This window comes from Pundamilia nyererei, unplaced genomic scaffold, assembly GCF_000239375.1.
Source record: "Pundamilia nyererei isolate P.nyererei 1_Seehausen unplaced genomic scaffold, PunNye1.0 scaffold00086, whole genome shotgun sequence".
NCBI classification, from domain to species: domain Eukaryota; kingdom Metazoa; phylum Chordata; class Actinopteri; order Cichliformes; family Cichlidae; genus Pundamilia; species Pundamilia nyererei.
In genome coordinates, this window is record NW_005187487.1 from 1,091,836 (window position 1) to 1,111,115 (window position 19,280).

Below are 19,280 nucleotides of genomic sequence, written 5' to 3' on the forward strand. Positions count from 1 at the left end.
CCCCCCGAAAAAACAACAACAAAAAACAAAAAAAATAACCTAACTTACTTACAATGACCAGTTCACCAGTTCAAACTGCAGCTGATCAGTGTCTGGACCTTCTCTTCATATTTTAAATAGACAGCTACTCACCATCTTAACAAAAAACAAAACAAAAACAAAAATCTCCTACTATGCGCTCTGAAATAGCTCCTCTTATTTCCAATGACATCTCATTGGTTAGGTTGCCCATAGATGTGGATATGAGTGCTAGCTGTGTTAGCGCTGAGCCATACTGGCGATCTGCCCAGGGTGTACCCCACCCCAAGGTAGCTGAGATGGGCTCCTGGTGGTACCTCGGTCCAGGTTGAGGACCAAAGGAGAATTTGCTTTTGAGGCTGTTGTTCAACTGGCTTTTATTGGACTTAAGATTTGTGGACACTTTTGGTACCTTATCTTATTTGTAAAAACACGGTGTGAATGTTGTTCTCGATAAGCTCTATAAATAAGCTTACCTTATAGAAATGTATTGTTATAGATGTAGACAAACCTACACCTAAACCTTTCACCTGATTCACATGATACTTTGTGGTTTTCCAAGTGAGGTCAGACCTATGATTTGGTCACTCGCTCGCTGTTAGTCAGTCAGTCAGTCAATCTGCTGGATGTTTTCCCCAACATTTTTTCTTTTTGGTTTCCTGTAGCTTTGTGGGAGCTTTTTAGGGAGAGCTGATTCCTGTCCTCATCATTTGAAGGAGGAAAAGCTTAATATTTTTCTGCAGCCAATCTTCCCTGCTTCCTATTGAGAACCAGTAGTTTAAAGTTAATAAAATCAAGACTAGCCTGTTTAAAAAATCTGCAGTAATGTTGCCTCACTATGCATTCATATTGTGCTTATAGTCGGTTTTTCCCATAATTCTATACTTTAAAGAGTTGGTATGACCATCAACGCAGAAAAAACATAAACACAAATTAAAAACCATTGTGTTCTAGTGCTTATACACACCATCTCATCAGCCTGTAGTTTAAGTCTCTTTTTAGTGTTACTTCCAAGTGAGTTAGGCTGTGTCTTGTTACCTTTACGTTTCCACTCTCCCTGATTGAAACCTGTGTGTATTTGAAGCCTCAGGTTGCTCATCATACTGTGTTCCAGCCTTGGTTTCTCCTGGCATGTTTCCCCTGCAGTGGTCTCTTTTGTTTTTGCCCTTCTCTATTTTATGCTCTGGATCTACAACAGCGACGATAAAGGCTTGCTTTTTTTTATTCCAAGTCTGTCTCAGCAGTCTGCAATTTGGTCCTCTTCTCCTTTATTTCATGACAGAGGCAGAAACACATGCAGAGTGCTCTTCAGGTTCAATAAACACCAGCACCCATCTCTGAGTCTTCACTAAAAGTGGCTTGTCAGTCTGAATGGACATTGGAGGAAAAGTGTCACCCTGAGAAATTACCTTCTCCTGAAAAGAAAGCTGTTCAGACACAACTTCCCACACTGTGACTGCCAATGATAAGAGAGGCATTAGACTCAAAAGTGACCTCTTGCACCATCCATCTTTGTGGCAGCTTACTTTTTCTGTTTAAAAGTAAGAGGTTTGTTGTATTCGGAGGTTGGGTGCTTCAGAATAAAGCAGTGCATCAACAAAATGGGTATCCTTTTCCTATATAGCAGAATAGAGCATTTATTTTAGATGAGCAATTATGAATTCTGTAACAAAAACATGAAATGGACTTAACAGTCACGAAAGTGCTTCCATAAGAAACTAAAGCACTGGGTTTAAACATTGCTATTTTAATTACATAAAGTAATCATAAGGTAATATAAAGTTGTTTCTCTTTTGTCGACTCTTCTACAGTTTTTTGCCCAACAAAAACAGAAAAACAAGACTCCAAATTTCTGCAACCAAAATAGTACAGTGCAATTTAGCTATTTCGAGGTATTTTCCTTCAGCAGGTTCTGGTATTCAGTTGTTGATTATTTTCATTAGTATGTGGCAAACAATCCCAGAATTGAAGGAACTTTCAGGGCAGCTAAAATAATGCCTTTTTGTAGGTTTGCCACAACTGGATGGCAAAAATCCTCCTAACTTTATTAGTGAATTGTTGCTCAAACCCGAAAAGAATAAATGGAACATTTATTCATTCAATATATAAATGAATAATAAATACATAAAATGAACATGTGTCTTTAATGTCATGTTTATGTTGTCAAGATATTGCAGGTTAGTTTCTTTTATTTAAAAAAAGTGTCTTTGTTTTTTTTGTTTTGTTTTTTTAATTTTCAAAAACAATTCAAAAGTTATTTAGTTGTATTTATTTCTTATCTTATTTTTACGGGTCGTTGTAAGACTTTTATTTTAAAATCCGGAAGTGTACATTAACCGCCTTTATTCTGAAGCCTAGATGTTGAAACAGGAAGTATTTCAGCTGTGTAACATCCAATTAGAATGGACGGAAATTAAATCCGCTATCTGACATTTTCCCCATGGGCGGATCAAAACAAGGAGGGAGGTGAAGGTAACGCTAATATTAAGCAGCCTAACATGATGCTTGTTTCTCTCTCTGCTTGCTAAGTGCATTGTAAGTAGCGCAGATGTTTTTGGCCCAGTGTTCTTGTTGGGGAACATTAACGTCAGGGAGCTAAGGTGACTGAGAGGAGGGCTCTGAGTAACTTTCACGTCTGCACGGTGAAAGCAGGGACGGCTAGCTGCTTATAGGGACTGAGCAATGTCTGCAGTGTTAGTTATATAAGGTGTGCTTCATCTGTCGCTAAGCCCGAGCCGGTTTTTGAACATATGCTAGCGAGCTAACTGTTACTGTCAGCTTGTAGCTCGATTTAAAAACACTTTTAACTGGCAAAGTTATTTGGAAATTAATTAAATCCACTTGTGGACGTTTGAAAAGATGACATGCTATATTTACCTCTGCTAAAGGGCTACAAAAGTATGAGATGAGGAGAGAGTGTCTACTGCTAACCTCTTCGACTGTGAAGTGAGCTAACGATTTGGGGGATATAAATGAATCGGCCACACTTAAGTCACACAAACTGGTATAAACAACCACAAATAAGCCATCTCTCCAATAATTGGATGTTAGATAATAAGTTGCATAACTTTTCTCAAGCTGATTAAAGCTCAAGCGACCGAGTGTGGTCATTTAGGACTTATATTTTAGACAGGAATACTTTAACCTTTAATGGCTTTATTGTTGTTTGAGTGCATACCTGCGTCCGATTAGAGTAACAGGAACCTGTCTTGCATAATCAAGCTAATCCACACACCCCACCTCACATCAGCAAACAAATGCAGGGGGTAATAGTTCATGATTTGGCCTGGTGCATAGGATGGATGGAGGTCAAGGATGCTGCCTGTGAACAAACGTTTTGGATATGTTGTTACCACTAAACATTTCATTACCACTAGACATTTAATCTTTATGGAGAAATCCAATTAAAGTTATTGATGCCACTTTTTTGTGTGTGTGAAATATCTAAATAAAAATACACATATAACACATATAATGTTTATTTCAATTTCAGCATCATAGCTGTAAAATTATTCTTTCTGCTTATGGCCTTCAAATATGCTAGTGCACGAAATGCTATCAATTTTCAAGAAAAATCAGGGTGTTTTTTGAAGCTCCATGCTCCTGAAGTTAAAGTCATTATGAGCTTAATGATGTAATTCAGATAGTTCTCTAGATATAGCATGGAACTTAAAAAGATCCACATACATTACAGTCAGCCAGAATGGGTAGCTTGCCAATGGGTGCTTAAATGGCCACAGTCATCAAAAATATGTGAGTGCTGTCTCTTCAGTAGCTGTGGGGATGGTGACATCATGTAGGTCAGGCAAACAAGAAGAGGCTTATTGCAGAAGTAGGCCATTGTCTCAAGTCATACTGCAAAGACCTAATCTCTACACAGCCAGTCAGTGACCTCAGAGAGGTTGGTAGTAGTTTTTCATCTCACTCTTTAGCAGCATGAACTATGGAAATCACAATCACTGCTAAAGCATACATCTATATACAAATGTTCTGTTTGCAACAATGAAATTACAGAATTACAAAAAATGGCGAAGAAATGATCAACAGTTACATGTTAAGACACACTCTCTTCCTCTTCAAGCATGCACGTGCACTCTTCTGTGGGGTGTGCTGTTGAGAAAGTTCAGCATAGTCATTGCTTTCTTTGCATCAGCTTGGCAAATCCTAAATTCTTTGTCAGAGATAATTTCAGTTTTTTTCTGTAACCCAGACTTTCTGACTCAGTTGAATGCTCACAAAAATAGAGTAATTAATAAGCCATTTCACTCTTCTTTTGGACAAAATGGGCCATTTAAGTGCTACCCACTTGAGTCGGAGCAATTATATGTAATAAAAAAGATTAAAGAAATGATCATCAAAAAAATTAAATGATAAAAAGCAACATTGTTTTTGCAAATATGGCAAGAGAGTAATGCTGCAGAAAATAATTTATTCTTTTGAGTTAATACATGAATGTTAGCACTCACTACAGGCTTTTATTTATTATTTCTCAAGTTTTCCTAAACATTAAATACCCCATAGACACAGTTAAACATTTTCTGCATCGCCTGCTGACTATTTGAAACACACAGTTTGTCACTATAATTTCACAGCTTCCTTTAATGGTAAAGTTAAAATGCAAATCAACAGGTTGTATGTATAAAACACATTCCTTTTTTTTAAAATTTTCTGCAAGTGCCACAATTTCATTGATTGTTTGAGTTTTCACTTTAATAGGAATACAGATTCTGTTCTGTTTGAAGAAAAATGTATTATACATTAAACCTGTTGAATCTTCTGGCACTGCCAAGTCTGCTTCACACTGCTGGAACTGCTGTGAATAAATTACTACAAAATTCAGTCAGTAAAATTAATTTTACTTAGCTCTGACTGCGCTAATGTGCACGTTAGAGAATTTTTAGACGTTATATTTTTTCTTTTTTTACTGACTTCTATCCTCTGTTCCTCTGACACTTTTTGGCTGAAGTAGGTAGCACTTGATCTGTCAACTTTGTGCAGAAGATGTGTGAAATGACACATCAAACGCCCTCTTTTATAAATGTTGAGCACTCGGAGGCTGAAGCAGAAATCTGGGATAACAGAGAATGTTGGTGACTCCTGTCTTGATATGAGTTATCTGAATTTGCTTGTTAGTACATTGTTTCAGTTATGTGTAATTCATCCAGGTTAAAAGAAAACATCTTTGTGACTCGGAAAGTTGAGGCCAAAGTTTTCAAACTTCCTGAAGAATAATTAGTCTCTTGTCAGACCGTCACCTGAGCATGCTGTTGGAAAATCAGACTGTGAAGTGAAGTTCCACAAGCTAATCAAAAAAGGGTGCTTCAGTTTCAGGGCTCTAGAGTGGTTAATATTGTTAAGCCCCTTTTCTTATGAAATATGAGTTTTTTTCTTAAAATATTTCTACAAATATCTTGCAAATTTGCTCAAATACTTTTTTTTTTTTTTTAAAGAAATTGCTTTTATTTGATAATACAACCCTATTGTGACAGTGAGTGTTTTTTCTTCTTCTTCTCCTTTACACCAAATGGATGGAGGTCATGGTGTAAAGTCAGCTACCCTCTCCCTGGGGCTGATAGGTATTCAGTGTCTGTCCTATGGTTGCTTCAATAGGGCTGATGTTTGCTGTCAGGGGGAACTGGACACTGGCCTTTATGGTGAACGACAGGCCTTCTAATCAAAGCCACCACTTTCCTACCGTTTGTTTGCAGCCTACAGGCCACATTCCCTCCACTAGGGGTTACGCTTGGCTACTCTATGTCATTGAGGTCAGAGGTACACAGGACTGGAAAGTGAGAGTGACATTCCAGCTGGGAGAGTCAGACATACAAGCTCCTTGGCTTGAAAGTGTACAGGCTGTAAATAGCTGCTGGACCTGGGAGTCAGGGGATCAACAGGGTATAATCAGAGAGAGTGGGGATGTTATTGGAGATTGAGGAGGGGGACAGTCGATGAGCTTTGGAGTTATTTTGGGAAGGATTTTGGTTAGATGTTCTACTGGACCCAGTCTGTGTCTTTTGATTTTAGCTTAGCACGACTGGGAGGCTCGCATGGAGATCAACAAGAAAGAGGATAAAGGAGAAGATGACAGTGAGTGAGGGTTGGTTGGGAAGATTTTAGGCTCAATGTTGCTTTCCCAGGCTTACACCTATGTGTGTGTGTGTGTGTATGCTTCTAGTTCAGCCTCCAAGGTTCCTCTGTGAAAGCTTCCTGTGTCCCCATTACAGTGTCACTTTTTTGAGATTAGGCTCGTAGTTTGGTGTGTTCACCTTTGTTTTCTAATCTGCAGGCAAAGTAATCTCTCAGAGGTGCTATGAGTCAAATGCGGACATTCTTTGAAAATCCCTGTCTTGTTGGGGTGATAGCTTGAATGCGCCTTTGCCCCATATTCTTCAGGCGACACCACAGATTAAAATACCATGTTTTTTTTATATTATGTTAGTTCTGTGCTTACAAGTTGCATTTCCCTGTATTGCACTGCCAGATCAAATGAAGACATCGCTGTAGCCTGTGTGCTTTTATTGAGAGATTAGACCTACTTGTGTTCTCAGAATAGGCTTTCTAATATTGTTCCAGCCGCAGGCCCTGAGGGGGAGATGACAAAGGAGGATGTTTCAGAGCCCGTTGAAGGCGACACGGTCCTGGGCTGCCGCGCTAGACTCTCTTCTCATCAGCGGCCAGTGATCCACCAGGTGGCCTCTGCACCCATGCCCAGTGACTGTGGTGAGTATTCACGCTTTCTCTTTGCAGCTATGTGACATTTCAAGCTAGTTAACGCGTTCTCTTTGCAGCATCGACAGGCTGTGAAATGCCGCAAGATATGAGACTGAAGAAAGGTTGATGGCTTAAATTGACACAGAGAGATGATAGTGATACAGAGTCTCCGGGTTCTAATAATGTAGCTGGATATGTTAGTTACAAATTGAGGTTGTTCTTTTGTAGTGATTAATTCTTAAACAAGAACATGGTGACTGTTATCGTCTATATCTTGATTTACCTAATTAATCAGTAAAGCCATTTCAGCAGGTTTGATGCTGATTTGCTCTAATGTCCTTAAATACTTGGATGTTTCATTTCTTTAAGAAACTACTGTGTTGAAGTTTTTTGAGGTGAATAGAAGTCAAGTAACACTTGACTGTTCAATTACTTCTGAGGTGAGTGATGTATTTTAAAGTCTAATTTTCATGTTTAATGCCTTTTTTCTCCAAAACCCTCTGAAAGTTGAATCTTTAATCAAAGTATTTCATTTCAGATTTGCTGTAGTTGCGTACAGAGACAAAATTATGAAAAAATGTCATGCCGACTACAGTTAGTGTTAACTTTTGGCCTTTCACAGTGCAATCCATTTGCCTTCAGCCTCAGCCGGGTCATCTAATGCCTCATTTGGTTCACGGCAGGCCATCTACTGTCACATCTGTTTTCATTTGCCTCTGCAAGGGCAGCAAGGGCATTTCCCAAGATTAGTAATTTGCTGAATCGATTGAACAGTCAGTTGCAGAAACGTAGTAAACGTCTGTGCTGCAGAGTTTCACACATGCTCTCTTCGTGTCTGTACACGGGAGAGAAATATTTCCAGTCCCACTCCTCATTATACTTAACACGTGTTACTTTTGTTCCTCTTCATTGCTTCCAGAGTTCTCCTTCTTTGACCCCAGTGAGCCGCAATGCAGGGAGGTTCTGTTGGATCCCAGCACCACCATACCAGAGCTGTTTGCTGTCCTCAGGCAGTGGGTGCCCCAGGTTCAGAAGAACATTGACCTTATCGGCAATGAGGTGACATAAAAAAATGTCCAACTGCTGCGGAATCTCACAGCGGTCCCTTCTGTAGCTGTAACGCTTTTATTTTTGTCGTAATATAATCAACTGAAACTTCAGAGGACTTCAGATTAATATAAATTCTGATTTCTTTTTTTTCATTGTTATGGACTCTGTTCAGATACACACCAAATCCCTTCTGCCTGTGTTACACAAAGTAGCTGCATTGCAGTAAACTGTGCAGAGAAGCACTCATCTCAAGGGTAAAAGAAGGCGATCATTTTCTGAGTAACTATCACCCTTGAGAAATAAATACCTTGTTTCAATGTCAGTTTACGTAATACCTGTTGTCCAGATTTAAGTAGAGTAGAGTTATGAAAGCCTTAAATTACTTGTCATTCATCACACAATTTCCCTCTAATTTCACTTTAACCTGTTATGGAAGATTTCTGCACGCCAACACCAAGTCCTTAGTGGCACATACTGCATATCTTCTCTTTGCACAGATACTAAAGAGAGGCTGTGGTGTGAATGATCGAGACGGTCTGACAGATATGAGCCTCCTGCACTACTGCTGCAAGGCCGGAGCCCCAGGCATTGGTAAGTATTGACAGAGATGTTGAATAAGCACTCTCAGCTGCAGGGTAGAAATAAACAGACATCTACTCTGACGTATGTGTGTGTGAATTTATGTGACCACTCTACTGCTGAACATTATTCTGTATACCTCAGTAAGTGCAGCTGTTCATCAACCACTTCTTAAATACACTCTCTAGAGCTGACTTACTGTCTGTTACTACAACTCCTCTCAACTCTAACACCTGTGTTTGTGACCTGTTCTTCAGGCGATGCAGACACGGCAGCGAGCTTTGCTCAGCAGCTCCTCGCCCTGGGCGCGGATCCAAACCTTCGTTCGCGGTGGACTAACATGAGGGCTTTGCACTACGCTGCGTACTTCGATGTGCCCCAGCTTATCCGTGTGGTGCTGCAAGCATCCCAGCCTGGAGGTGAGAGCAGAGCTGCAGCTGGAGCAGAGAGATGAAAGGTCACCCTAGCTGTAAGGACAGGCAGAGACTGTATTTTCTCAAATAAACAGCCTGTTTCAGGGATTTTCTTGGCTCAGAATGGACCTATGGGGGTGACAACTCTTGGTGTGTAAAGTGAAGGCACTGAATGTGTTGATTTCTTACAGTAAACCTGGTGGAAGATCTAAGGCAGGGTAACGGCAACCTCTTTTAAATCTCTTAAAATTTTGCTTTTTAAAACACTAATGCCTCGTTGAGACTCTTACCTGTCTCTCGTTGGGCAGGATTTTTTTTTTGTAATTTATTTTTTCTGTTGTTTCTGTTAAATATGAAATTCCCCTGAATTCTGTGTAATTTCTTTTTATTTTAAGTTTATTTTTTAGCACTTTGTAACTACATAAATACAAATGAAGCTGGGAAAAATAAATACTACCATCCTGCTGTTCCAGGTATCAGAATAAAGAGCCTCCAGCCTTTGAAAAAGTAGGGTCTTGAATATGAAATGGTTTCATGAAGTGTTGTTAGATGTTAATTTGGTTCTAAAAAGTTTACTAGGATGTTTCAAAATTTTATTTCTGTAAAAGAATCGAAGTTCTTTTGAAATGGAAACTGTACAGGAGCCCTGTCATTAGCTTTTCATACTGGCGGCTCATTGTCTGCTTGTACACTGGCAGCACGAGGATTGATCATCGCTCTTTTCGTACGGCTGTGATGTCCAATTTATGAAAATCGTTACTCAGCAGATAAAACCTTGTTGGCTGCGTTGGATCAAATGATAACGAGAGAAGTGTCGTTCACGGCAGTGTGTCTTGAAGAAGGTGCTCGATGAAACACTTGCCTCAGTAAATGACACAGACAGACAGAAGTGTGGTTTTCGCATCATTACACACAAATACAAACTAATCAGTAAATGGTAAAACCAGCTAGCTTACCAACTTACCCTAGCCTCAGTTTCCAGTTTTTATTTAATAGGAGTGGGACCCTAGTGTGGTCTTCTGCTGCTGTGGCCCATCTGCTTCAATGCTGGACGTATTGTGTGTTCAAAAATGCTCTTGAGTTACTGTGGTCTTGCTTTCACCTAATAACAGTCTTGCCATTCGCCTCTCACCCCTCACTGCACTCTTTCCAGACATTTTTGTAAACTTTAGAGGTGGTTGTGTGGGAAAATTCCAGCAGATCAGCTATGTTATGCTCTATTCAGACGAGTGTGTCTGGCACTAACAACCATGCCACATTAAATGTTACTCAAGTCACCTTTCTTTCCTACTCTAATGCTCAGTTCGAATGTCATGTCTAACCCGAACTGCACTGATGTGCAGTAGACATCTGCATTAACAAGAAGTTAGCAGCAGTTGAATCTAGTTGAAAGTGTTAACAATCAGCTATAATTTGTTAATTCACTAGCAAAAATAATCTATATTCTGCTGTGGCACGTTGCACAATGTAAAAATATTCCACAAATACTTTGAGCAAAAACTGACATTCGATTATTTGACTTGTCAATGAACTTCTTTCATGTTAACTTATTAAAGTTTCTGGAGTTCTGGTGCATTCATTATACATACTTTGAGATTTCTGCCTTCAAAAAGCTCAACAACTCTGCTGTGAAAGTGGTGCTTAATTTATTCAGACAAACCATGCAGCAGTTCTGCTCTCAGCAGTCTGCTCAAATACAAACGGTGAGGGCAATAGAACTGGTTTTATAAGAGCAGGTTAATTAGGAAATGACTTCAACAAAGGCAGGGTGTGTGTGTATGGGGCAGGTTTTCAGTTTGTCTTTTACACTTAGTTGCTTAAACAATGTTTAAACCCAGTGTTTGCATTTGAGACACCAGGTAGAAAATGATGCAAGTTAATAAAGTGTCAATTAATTCTTAACACACCCACACAAGCCATATAACTGTGTATTCCTAACCTCCCAATGGTCTTTTTATGTTGTAGATGTTGATGCCACCTGCAGTGACTTTGATTTTGGCACAGCTCTGCACATCGCCGCATCCAACCTGTGCACATCAGCTGTCAAGTGTCTCTTGGAACTGGGAGCCAATCCTGCGTTCAGAGTAAGTGCCATAGTTGTTCTGCGTATACGCACACAGCAGCAGACTCACAAGTCATCCTGTGAATTTGACAGATTGAATTCCTTCATCAAACCGACCAAAGAATTATTACATTTAATTAGGATTGCATATCGGTATTGATCTCCCTTTTCGATTTTAAGTCACAGAGACGAGAATCGATGCTTGATGAGTGAGTTGCGTTATATAAATGTTAAAAAATGAAGATCTCCTCAGAATATAGCTTGTATTATTCATTTATATATTTGTTGCTTCTACAGTCAGCAAATGATCCGCACTGTGCTTTTGGGGTTATAAATAATGATGCACTGATGGAAAATTAAAATTTCCAGTTGACTCATAGTGTTAAATTGATTTTTCTTTGCTATTGTTTTAATTATTTCCTCTTTTTTACAAGTAAACAAAGAAGTCTTGTAGCTCTTGAGTGTGGGCCCGTGAACTTCTAGCTCGGGCCAAACTGATAGACACACAGTAGTAAACGCCATCTTTGTTTTTTCTGTTTTTCTTTTTTTTTTGCCAGTATGCTGATATTGGTCAACATAAGGGGGAAAAAATGGAAACACGATAGGATTAGTAACCAAATTTGGTATTAACCATGTGTTCAGTGATTGCACTGATGTAACCTGACCATAAGCCCAACTAGTACTGGGTTATATAATAGTCATAATTTTATGCATGATATGAATTTTTAAAATATTGCTTTAACCTAGGATGAAACATCCACTGGGGCGTTCCCAGCGGTTTAAATGTATTAAATTATTGGCCACCTGATGTGCTGATGATTGTAGTGAGAGGTGACATGTAAGGGCTCTGCAGACTTCTAATTTACAGCTGTAGTCATGTGACTGGCTTACAATTGTAAAATAGTTAACCCTAAAAAAGCAAAAAAATTAGTTTACAATATAATCCATGATGGTGGAACAACATCATGGATAGAAAGATTAGCTCTATGCAAGTTTTTCAGTTTTCAAAAATTAGGCTATCCTGCTCCTGGACTTCCTGAGCTCCTCCACAAAAAGTAACGGAGGCGCAGTTTACATGCTCAAGGTTAAGAGGTGTTTCATCTGATGACAGAATCATTTGTTGTAGAAACATTAATGCTAACGAGCCACATGACTAAAAATAGCAGCCATTTAAAAAAAACGAAACAAACAAACAAAAACATTTAGCATCTAAGCTAAAAGTATAACAGCCAGTCTGTTAAGTACTGACCTTATAGTCTAGTATTGAAGTTTTGTTAGCAGACGGTAGGTTACTTATTGTATTGGTTGTTTTTCTGTTATGTTAGAGTGTTATCTTTAATGCTCCTGACAGAAGAATGACCCAAATATTAATAAGTCTTAATATGCTGAGCCCATCCTTGTAGCTGCCAAATTAACTGAACTATACATGGATACTTATGATTTGCTGGGGATTTTTTGTTTGTTTTTTGTTTGTTTGTTTTCCTATTCCATACTTATCCTTACTTTAAAATTTCAATGTTTTATGATGACCTCAGTGAAGGCCACAGGCTATAATCTGTCAGTCGAGCAAAGTTCTTTGAGATTCAAGTGTTGCTGGAGATTTGAGCTCTTCAGACTTTATCTGCCTTAAGGAGGTGAAAAATATGCCACATAACATGTGTAAAGCAGTTGTGCAGAATGGTTTAAATAAGCTGCAGCGCTTGCAAAGGTAACAATATTTAAGAGTCCTTTGCGGCTTGACTGTCAGTACCGGATGCGTCAGGTAATTGCATGGTTTTAAGATCAGTAAGACGGCTTTGTCATAGCTGAAAAAGCATATAAGTGGGTATGATGGTCATATTTCACTTAGTGCAGTCTTTTGTGCCTGTTGGCTCACTGACATACCTTAACTGCACTTAATGCAACTGACTCATCAGTAATGTTATTGATTTTTAGGTTATTTGCGCCACTTCTCCTGCTGTGACAAGTGAAAAGGTTTATTCATCTACATTCAGGTGAACATGGTGGGTTGTGGATGCATTTTTCGGGTAGCGCTTCCTGTGGATTCTGCTGACAAGGAGCGAGAGGACACATGGTCCAGATGTTTTTAATTTGAAAAATTTTTTTTTCTCATTTCTTTTGACATGTTATTTTGACATAACATATTTAATTAGCCTTTTTTCCCCTCACTGGCAGAGGGAGGTGCCTTAGTCCCTTTGATTTAACCACCTAGCATCAGCTACCTAGCAGGAACAAATGTAATTTCTGTCAGTATTCTGACTTCTACATCTTCCTGTTTCATAGTCAGAACTAACATATTGTCAAGAAAATCCCAACTTGGCTTAAACTTTTTTTTTTTTTTAGTCTGTCCCCACCTCTAAATTGAAGATGACCACAGAGGTCAGCACGCCCACCCCTCCACATCTTGGTGACTTGGGGCTCCAACAGGGTTCTGCAGTAGTCTTATGCACAGCCTACAGATCGCTGTTTACTGTCACCAGGGGGCAGCGTCACAAACAACCAGTCCGAGGGTTCCTCTTGCTTGTGCTGGTCTTGGTTCTTGTGAGCCACTGAGAGGAGCAAAGCTATATTTTATAAAGAGCTGATGTGAAACGAGTATTTTAAAAAACATTCTCACTGTAGCCGCTATTTAAGGCTTCTCATTCTGTGGTTTTTGACCTTTGCACTTCTGGTATTTGAGGTGAATGCCACTATGCCCTGTTTCGATTTATGTATAGCGTCATCCTTATGAACCGTGCGTGCTATTGGGTTCCACGTGAGCTGTATGCACAACTCTTTGTGCAGACAAATCCTTATTCAAACAGACACAAACTCGTTAGCACAAAACAAGCTCTGACTTTTGGTATGAACCTTGTGATGATATAAATTCACAACCTGGAAGCTTTTTGTTTGCACACATTACCTGTTAGTGCCTTTATCTTAACTTCCACCAAAAATCCATTTACCATTTACAATTAGAGCTGGGCGATATGAGATTTTTTTCATATCACGATATGTTTTTTTCATTTCAGGCGATAACGATATCTATCACGATATAAGCCAAATAACTATATTTGTAAGATTTAAATGTGCCGTTGCTCACAAGTAAAATGTGAAATAATCAGCAGCTTGTTTTTAAATATTTATTTCCCATAATAAGTTCAACAGGGTAGATGTACTTAAGGAACATGAGACTTTTTCAGATAAATAAAGGCAAATATTGCAAACTACACAAAAGGCAGCCGCTAAAGCGTTTAAGTTTCAAAATAGAACAAACGAAACAGACTAAACTGTCAATTCCACTTAGAAACAAAATATTAATTCTAAAAATAAATCTTAGTTTGTTTTACAGAAGAACAGACAAAACTGACTAACTTTTGTCAATATCAAATAAACTGAGAACTAAAAGGAAATTCTCAATCTCTCCTTGTTGTATAGCTGAGCTTTTCAAACAGTTTTAACAGTTACTTTAGTCTGACAAAAGCCGAATGACGAATTAGCGCTTCCAGTCAGAGACTGAGGCTACGTCCACACGTACACGGGTATTTTTGAAAACAGAGATTTTCCGTTTTCGTTTTAAAAAATAATCCCGTCCACACATAAAGGGAGAAATGAAGGAAAACGCTGCTATGAACATGCCAAAGCAGCAGGTGGCGCTAGATTCCTAACCGTGCAGAAATGTTGGCCAATCAGAAGTCTAGAAGCCTCGGTGGGAAAAAGTAAACAAAGCTGGGGCATAGAAGCAGAACCGAGTCGTATGTGTGGAGGGACACTAACTGTGTGTATATGTAAGCATTTAAACACTGCAGAGAGTAGAATTAACAGTAACAGTATTGTAGAAATCCATTTCACCGAAACAATAACGTGGCGCACAGTGTGACGCATGCACCAGTTTATTGTATTTCCAGACTTGCTTTCGGCACAATTTACAGTGCAGCTACTCTGTTTTTTGTCAGACTTGAAATAGCCGAAATACCTTCACACTACGGAACTTCTATGGCTTCTTCCGTTCGACAATCTCTCCGGCATTGGAACCGTCATCTGTTTTCTCTTCGGTCACGCTCGGTTGATTTTTCTAGTCGGTACACTCATTTCCTCCATTACGCGCTGGCTCCATTACCCGCTGGCTGCTTCCCAAACAAACACACGTGCGGCTTGGCACTTGTGCTGTACGTAACAAGTCACGCGACGTGACGCTGCGGCTGTGATTGGTTCGGCTCTGCTCTACTTAGTTTGGATTGGCTGACCTTTTTTTTTTTTTTTTTTTTTTTTAAGAGGACAAGAGCGGCGAGGTCTATCGCGATAGCTTAATTTCTCTATCGAGTAAAAGTTATATCGCGATACATATCGTTATCGTTCTATCGCCCAGCTCTATTTACAATATACATCAGATTCACAAAAGGAAAAAATGGGACAATATCTTAATGTTCAAAAAAACTTACATCTTTCTGGAACCTGGTGCCTGGTAAGTTTTCAAAAAAATATAAACACGTTTAATATTTTTCACATCAGGTATAAAAAATTCTATAAGAAAATGGATCAAATCAGAAACAGCTGTTAATGATGCTAATGATAGATAATGGAAGTCATATTTCGTATATAGAAATGAACCTTTGTTTTCAGACTTAAACAAGAGATATAGAATTTAGATGAGATTTAATTTAATGTCACTGGACGACATTAGCACATTAGTTTCCTTTAGTTGTTAAAGTAAAATAAACAAACAGTTTATTCACCCGTTTTCAATCTTTTCTTAACAGACTAATTATTTTAGTGCACCACATTGACTCAAAGCAGCCCAGTGCACCACCACCACTGTGAACTGCTCTAAAAACAGCATGCGAGTGACCCTGCTATTCACTAATGTAATCTCAACAGACCGATTGTTGTTTCGTAGCTCTTGTATTGGATTTCATTAGATTGTAGGTGGTGATGACACTGTTTTTGCCCCATGCATTTTCTCAGATGTCAGCATTCATAACTCCCGTTGAGATAGAAAATTGATTCCTACAATTTTCCCACTTTCACCTTTACAAACCTTCCTGATGCGATTCAATCTTTGCTCTTTTTGTTTACTGCTAGACCAAATTACTGCGATTTGATGGAGATCTTTGCAGAGAAAATCTGCCTGCTCAGTTTAAAAAAAAAAAAAAAAAAAAAAAAAGGGACAGATCGCAATCTTTTTGGTATGAAAGTCCAGGTAATCTATCAGTTTTTTTCCCCCCCCAATTTTAGATATTCAGTGGGGGTTTTTTGTTTGTGCACATTGACATCTTCTGACTCAGCTGTCAGCTAACACCTGAGAAGGCAGCTGCTTAGACTACAGATTTTTGAATAGATTCACTACTTCGATGTCTTGTGCTTGCTCTGTTTGCTTTCGTGCCTCTCGGTTGCATCTCAGTTTCATTTAAATCTTGATTGAGGGCTTTGCTGAACAGCCCTGATCAGCTGTTATCTTGAGCGAAAGTATATACACAGCAGGGTCCCAGTAGATAATGTTTTTGGCATGAATATATGGGCTGTCATAGCTTATGGGTTTTATTCAGAATGTTATATCTGTATTGGAACTTGCAGTGTGATTATCTTTAATATTGCACATTTTGGCTGCAGAAGTATTGAAGCTGTTTCTAAACAGGTCTAGTTCCTGGTCTTTGTAAGCACTAATTTTCCCACTGGAGGTCACCAAAGCACTGCACACCATAATTCAGTAATTTCCATTCTCAAATATGAGAGCAGAGGCTCTATATCTTACTGAGTGAATGCAATGCTTGCAAGATATATGGACTATGTGGTTAGAAATTACAAGGCTGGCTTTTTGAAACCCAAGAGGCTTTCTTGGTTTCTGTTTAGTCGTTATCTTGCCAAGCAAAAGTTAAAACGCCACAGAGGGAAGATTATTTTCTGTCTGCTTTATTATTTAAGGTTCATCACTGCTGCTGGCAGTTGGCTCTAGAGATATGCTGCATCGGCTTTTATAAGCTCCGATATTGCAATATTTTTTTCTTCTTGTAATCTTTATCACTATTTGAAAGGACCCGTGTGTTTGCCGTGACCCTGACGATGACAGTCCTTTTATTACGGAGGATTGAAATGAGATAAATAGATTCTATTAATAGTTTGTTTTTCATTTATTTTGTTGGGTTTTTTATTATTATTAGTTCTTTAGCTAGAACAGCTCAATTTACTAGCAGTGTGGTTCCAGTCACAGGGGTAGCAATCCAAGCAGAAATGCTCAGAACTACCTCTCACCAGTTCCTTGTGGGGTTCACCTAAGGATTCCCTATCCAACTGAGAGACGTAATGTCTCCAGCATCTCCTGGGTCTCGCCCGGGGCATCCTTCTGGTGAGAGATGCCTGGAACACTTCACCTAGGAGCCGTCCAGGAGGCATCCTACTCCAAACTAGGGTAGTCCTGGAATGGGCATTCCACCCTGTGTGACTGAGAAACATGGCCTCAGATTGCGAGCTGCCAGTTCTCATCCCCGCCACTTCACACTCTGCTTTAAACCACCTCAGTGAGAGCGTGAGGTTATTGCTCGATGAAGCCAACAAGAACACACCATCCACAGAAAGCAGAAACGAGATCTCGAGACCACCAAATCTGATACCCTCTCGTCCTCAGCTGCATCTAGAAATCTGTCCTAAAAAATTATAAACAGGATCAGTGACAAAGGGCAGCCCTGGTGGAGTCCAGTACCTACTGGGAGGGGATCCAGCTTTTTGCTGGCAATGTAGACCAAGCTCACAACAGGTATACAGAGACCACTGACTTATTTTAAAATAAAGAAATCAAAAATATAATGGAGAAATAAATAAGAATTTGAAATGGAGAGATTCAAAAATAAGCATCAGTTTATTAGTCATGTATTTTTTCCCCCCCCATTTTTGATTTATGCAACTTTGATCATCTGTAAGGCGGTGCATTCGCTGTAATGTCGTCATGTTATCATTACTCAAAATTAAAGCACAACCTGGAAAAAACACACAGAGAAGGTAACATTAATTTATTACTCCCTTTAAAATGAAAAGTTGTAATAATGAGTAATTCATCACAATCAGCCACATCCTTCAGTACTATTCTTTTTTTCCCTGCATTGACTTTTCATGTGTTTGACAAATTGTGAAATTCGCATTTGAAAAATGATGGTGTTGGCTGGCAGTGTGTTCGTGATATCAGAGCCAAGAAATTCAGTTTCTTTCTGAGTAAAGGTCAGGCATGGAAGTGGTTTAATTTGATATTTCTCTTCACTGGCACTGCAGAGATTAATCACAACAAACTGAGTATTGGAGCAATGGAAAGATTTTTTAAAAAGGATGGAAAAATAAAAATGTTGCTGGCCTTTCGTGCTTCCCTTGCTACATACCTTATGGATTGAGAGCTGTGGCAACTCATCATTTCTTGCATTAGTAAAAAAACAAGGTTTCTGTGGTGAACTGCTCACTTATTTCTCTTTCAGTTTCAGATTAAATGTGAGCTGCTGTTGCAGATCTGTTTGGTATGTGGAGGGTTTTGGGTGGGTGGATTGACATGTTTCCCTGCACATTCTGAATTTCAGCATACAGCTCATGGGAAGTTCAGCTGTTAACAATAACAAAGGTGTTTACTTACTCAGCTTTATTTTACTTTCTCAGTAAATCTTGTTTTTGTGTTGGTTCCAGGATAAACTTTGCACAAAAATTAAAGAAATTTGTGTTTAGTCGATTATTTCTTTGTTGTAAAGATGCTTCTTGGCAATAAATCTCATACTGTTGAACAGCCTGTTCAACAGTTCCATAAAATGGGGATGTTAGAGACGGGCTACAATGTTTACATCCCAAGAAGATGACGCCACAAGGATTCGTTTCCTCACTCGGTCACACTGCGGCCTCATGGGGCTGCTGGGAGGTCAGGCCTAAGTGCGCTGGTGTCGGCAACTTGCACACTGGAACCTGAACATACGGCAGTTGAATCACAGGGTCAAAGTGTGGAAAAGATATGGAGAACGCTATGCTGATTCCTGCAACAGCGGTGGAATTGCAGTTATTAGCACTTTCATGTTGGCTTCATTTTCCTATCCCAGGATTGCAACAAAGAAAAAAGTCACTTAAATGCAATGATTCACAAATCATTTGCGAGAGTGTCAAATATGTTTCAGGTATTCTGCCTGTTGTGCATAAGCATTAAAAGCATCTTTCAAAGCTCTCATAATTTAACCGTAACAAATGAAGTATGGCTGTTGTGTAGTTATGAAAGGCATTTGTCACATGTCAGTGGGTGAGTGTGTGACAGTGCTTAAAAAATGGTTCACCGTGGGAGCTTGGCGTGGTATTACATTATGGTACTTAAGTGAAATACACTGGACTTGTCTAGAGGTGATTATTGTTCTGTTTATTACCCCATCAATCTAAAGTATACATGGGGAGTTGATTAGGGTTGCCCAGCTGTTTTAAAAAAAAAAGAAAAAAGAGAGAGATTGCATGCTTTAAAT

The 19,280-nt window shown here is 39.1% G+C and overlaps 1 protein-coding gene across 5 annotated transcripts in view; it reads left to right on the plus strand.

Moving 5' to 3' along the window:
- Nucleotides 1–19,280, plus strand: part of LOC102197974 (CAP-Gly domain-containing linker protein 4) — a 59,725-nt gene that overhangs the window by 14,355 nt on the left and 26,090 nt on the right. For 2 of the 5 annotated variants that reach the window (XM_005738748.2, XM_005738749.2), the window contains 5 exons: nt 6,592–6,738; nt 7,649–7,788; nt 8,277–8,370; nt 8,616–8,777; nt 10,737–10,855. In XM_005738748.2, the coding sequence (XP_005738805.1) occupies nt 6,612–6,738; nt 7,649–7,788; nt 8,277–8,370; nt 8,616–8,777; nt 10,737–10,855 (642 nt within the window). In that variant the 5' untranslated portion in view covers nt 6,592–6,611. Of the gene's footprint in view, nt 1–2,371; nt 2,491–5,863; nt 6,106–6,591; nt 6,739–7,648; nt 7,789–8,276; nt 8,371–8,615; nt 8,778–10,736; nt 10,856–19,280 lie in introns of those variants that run through there. The other 3 variants (XM_005738747.1, XM_005738746.2, XM_005738750.1) reach the window with 3 other exon arrangements.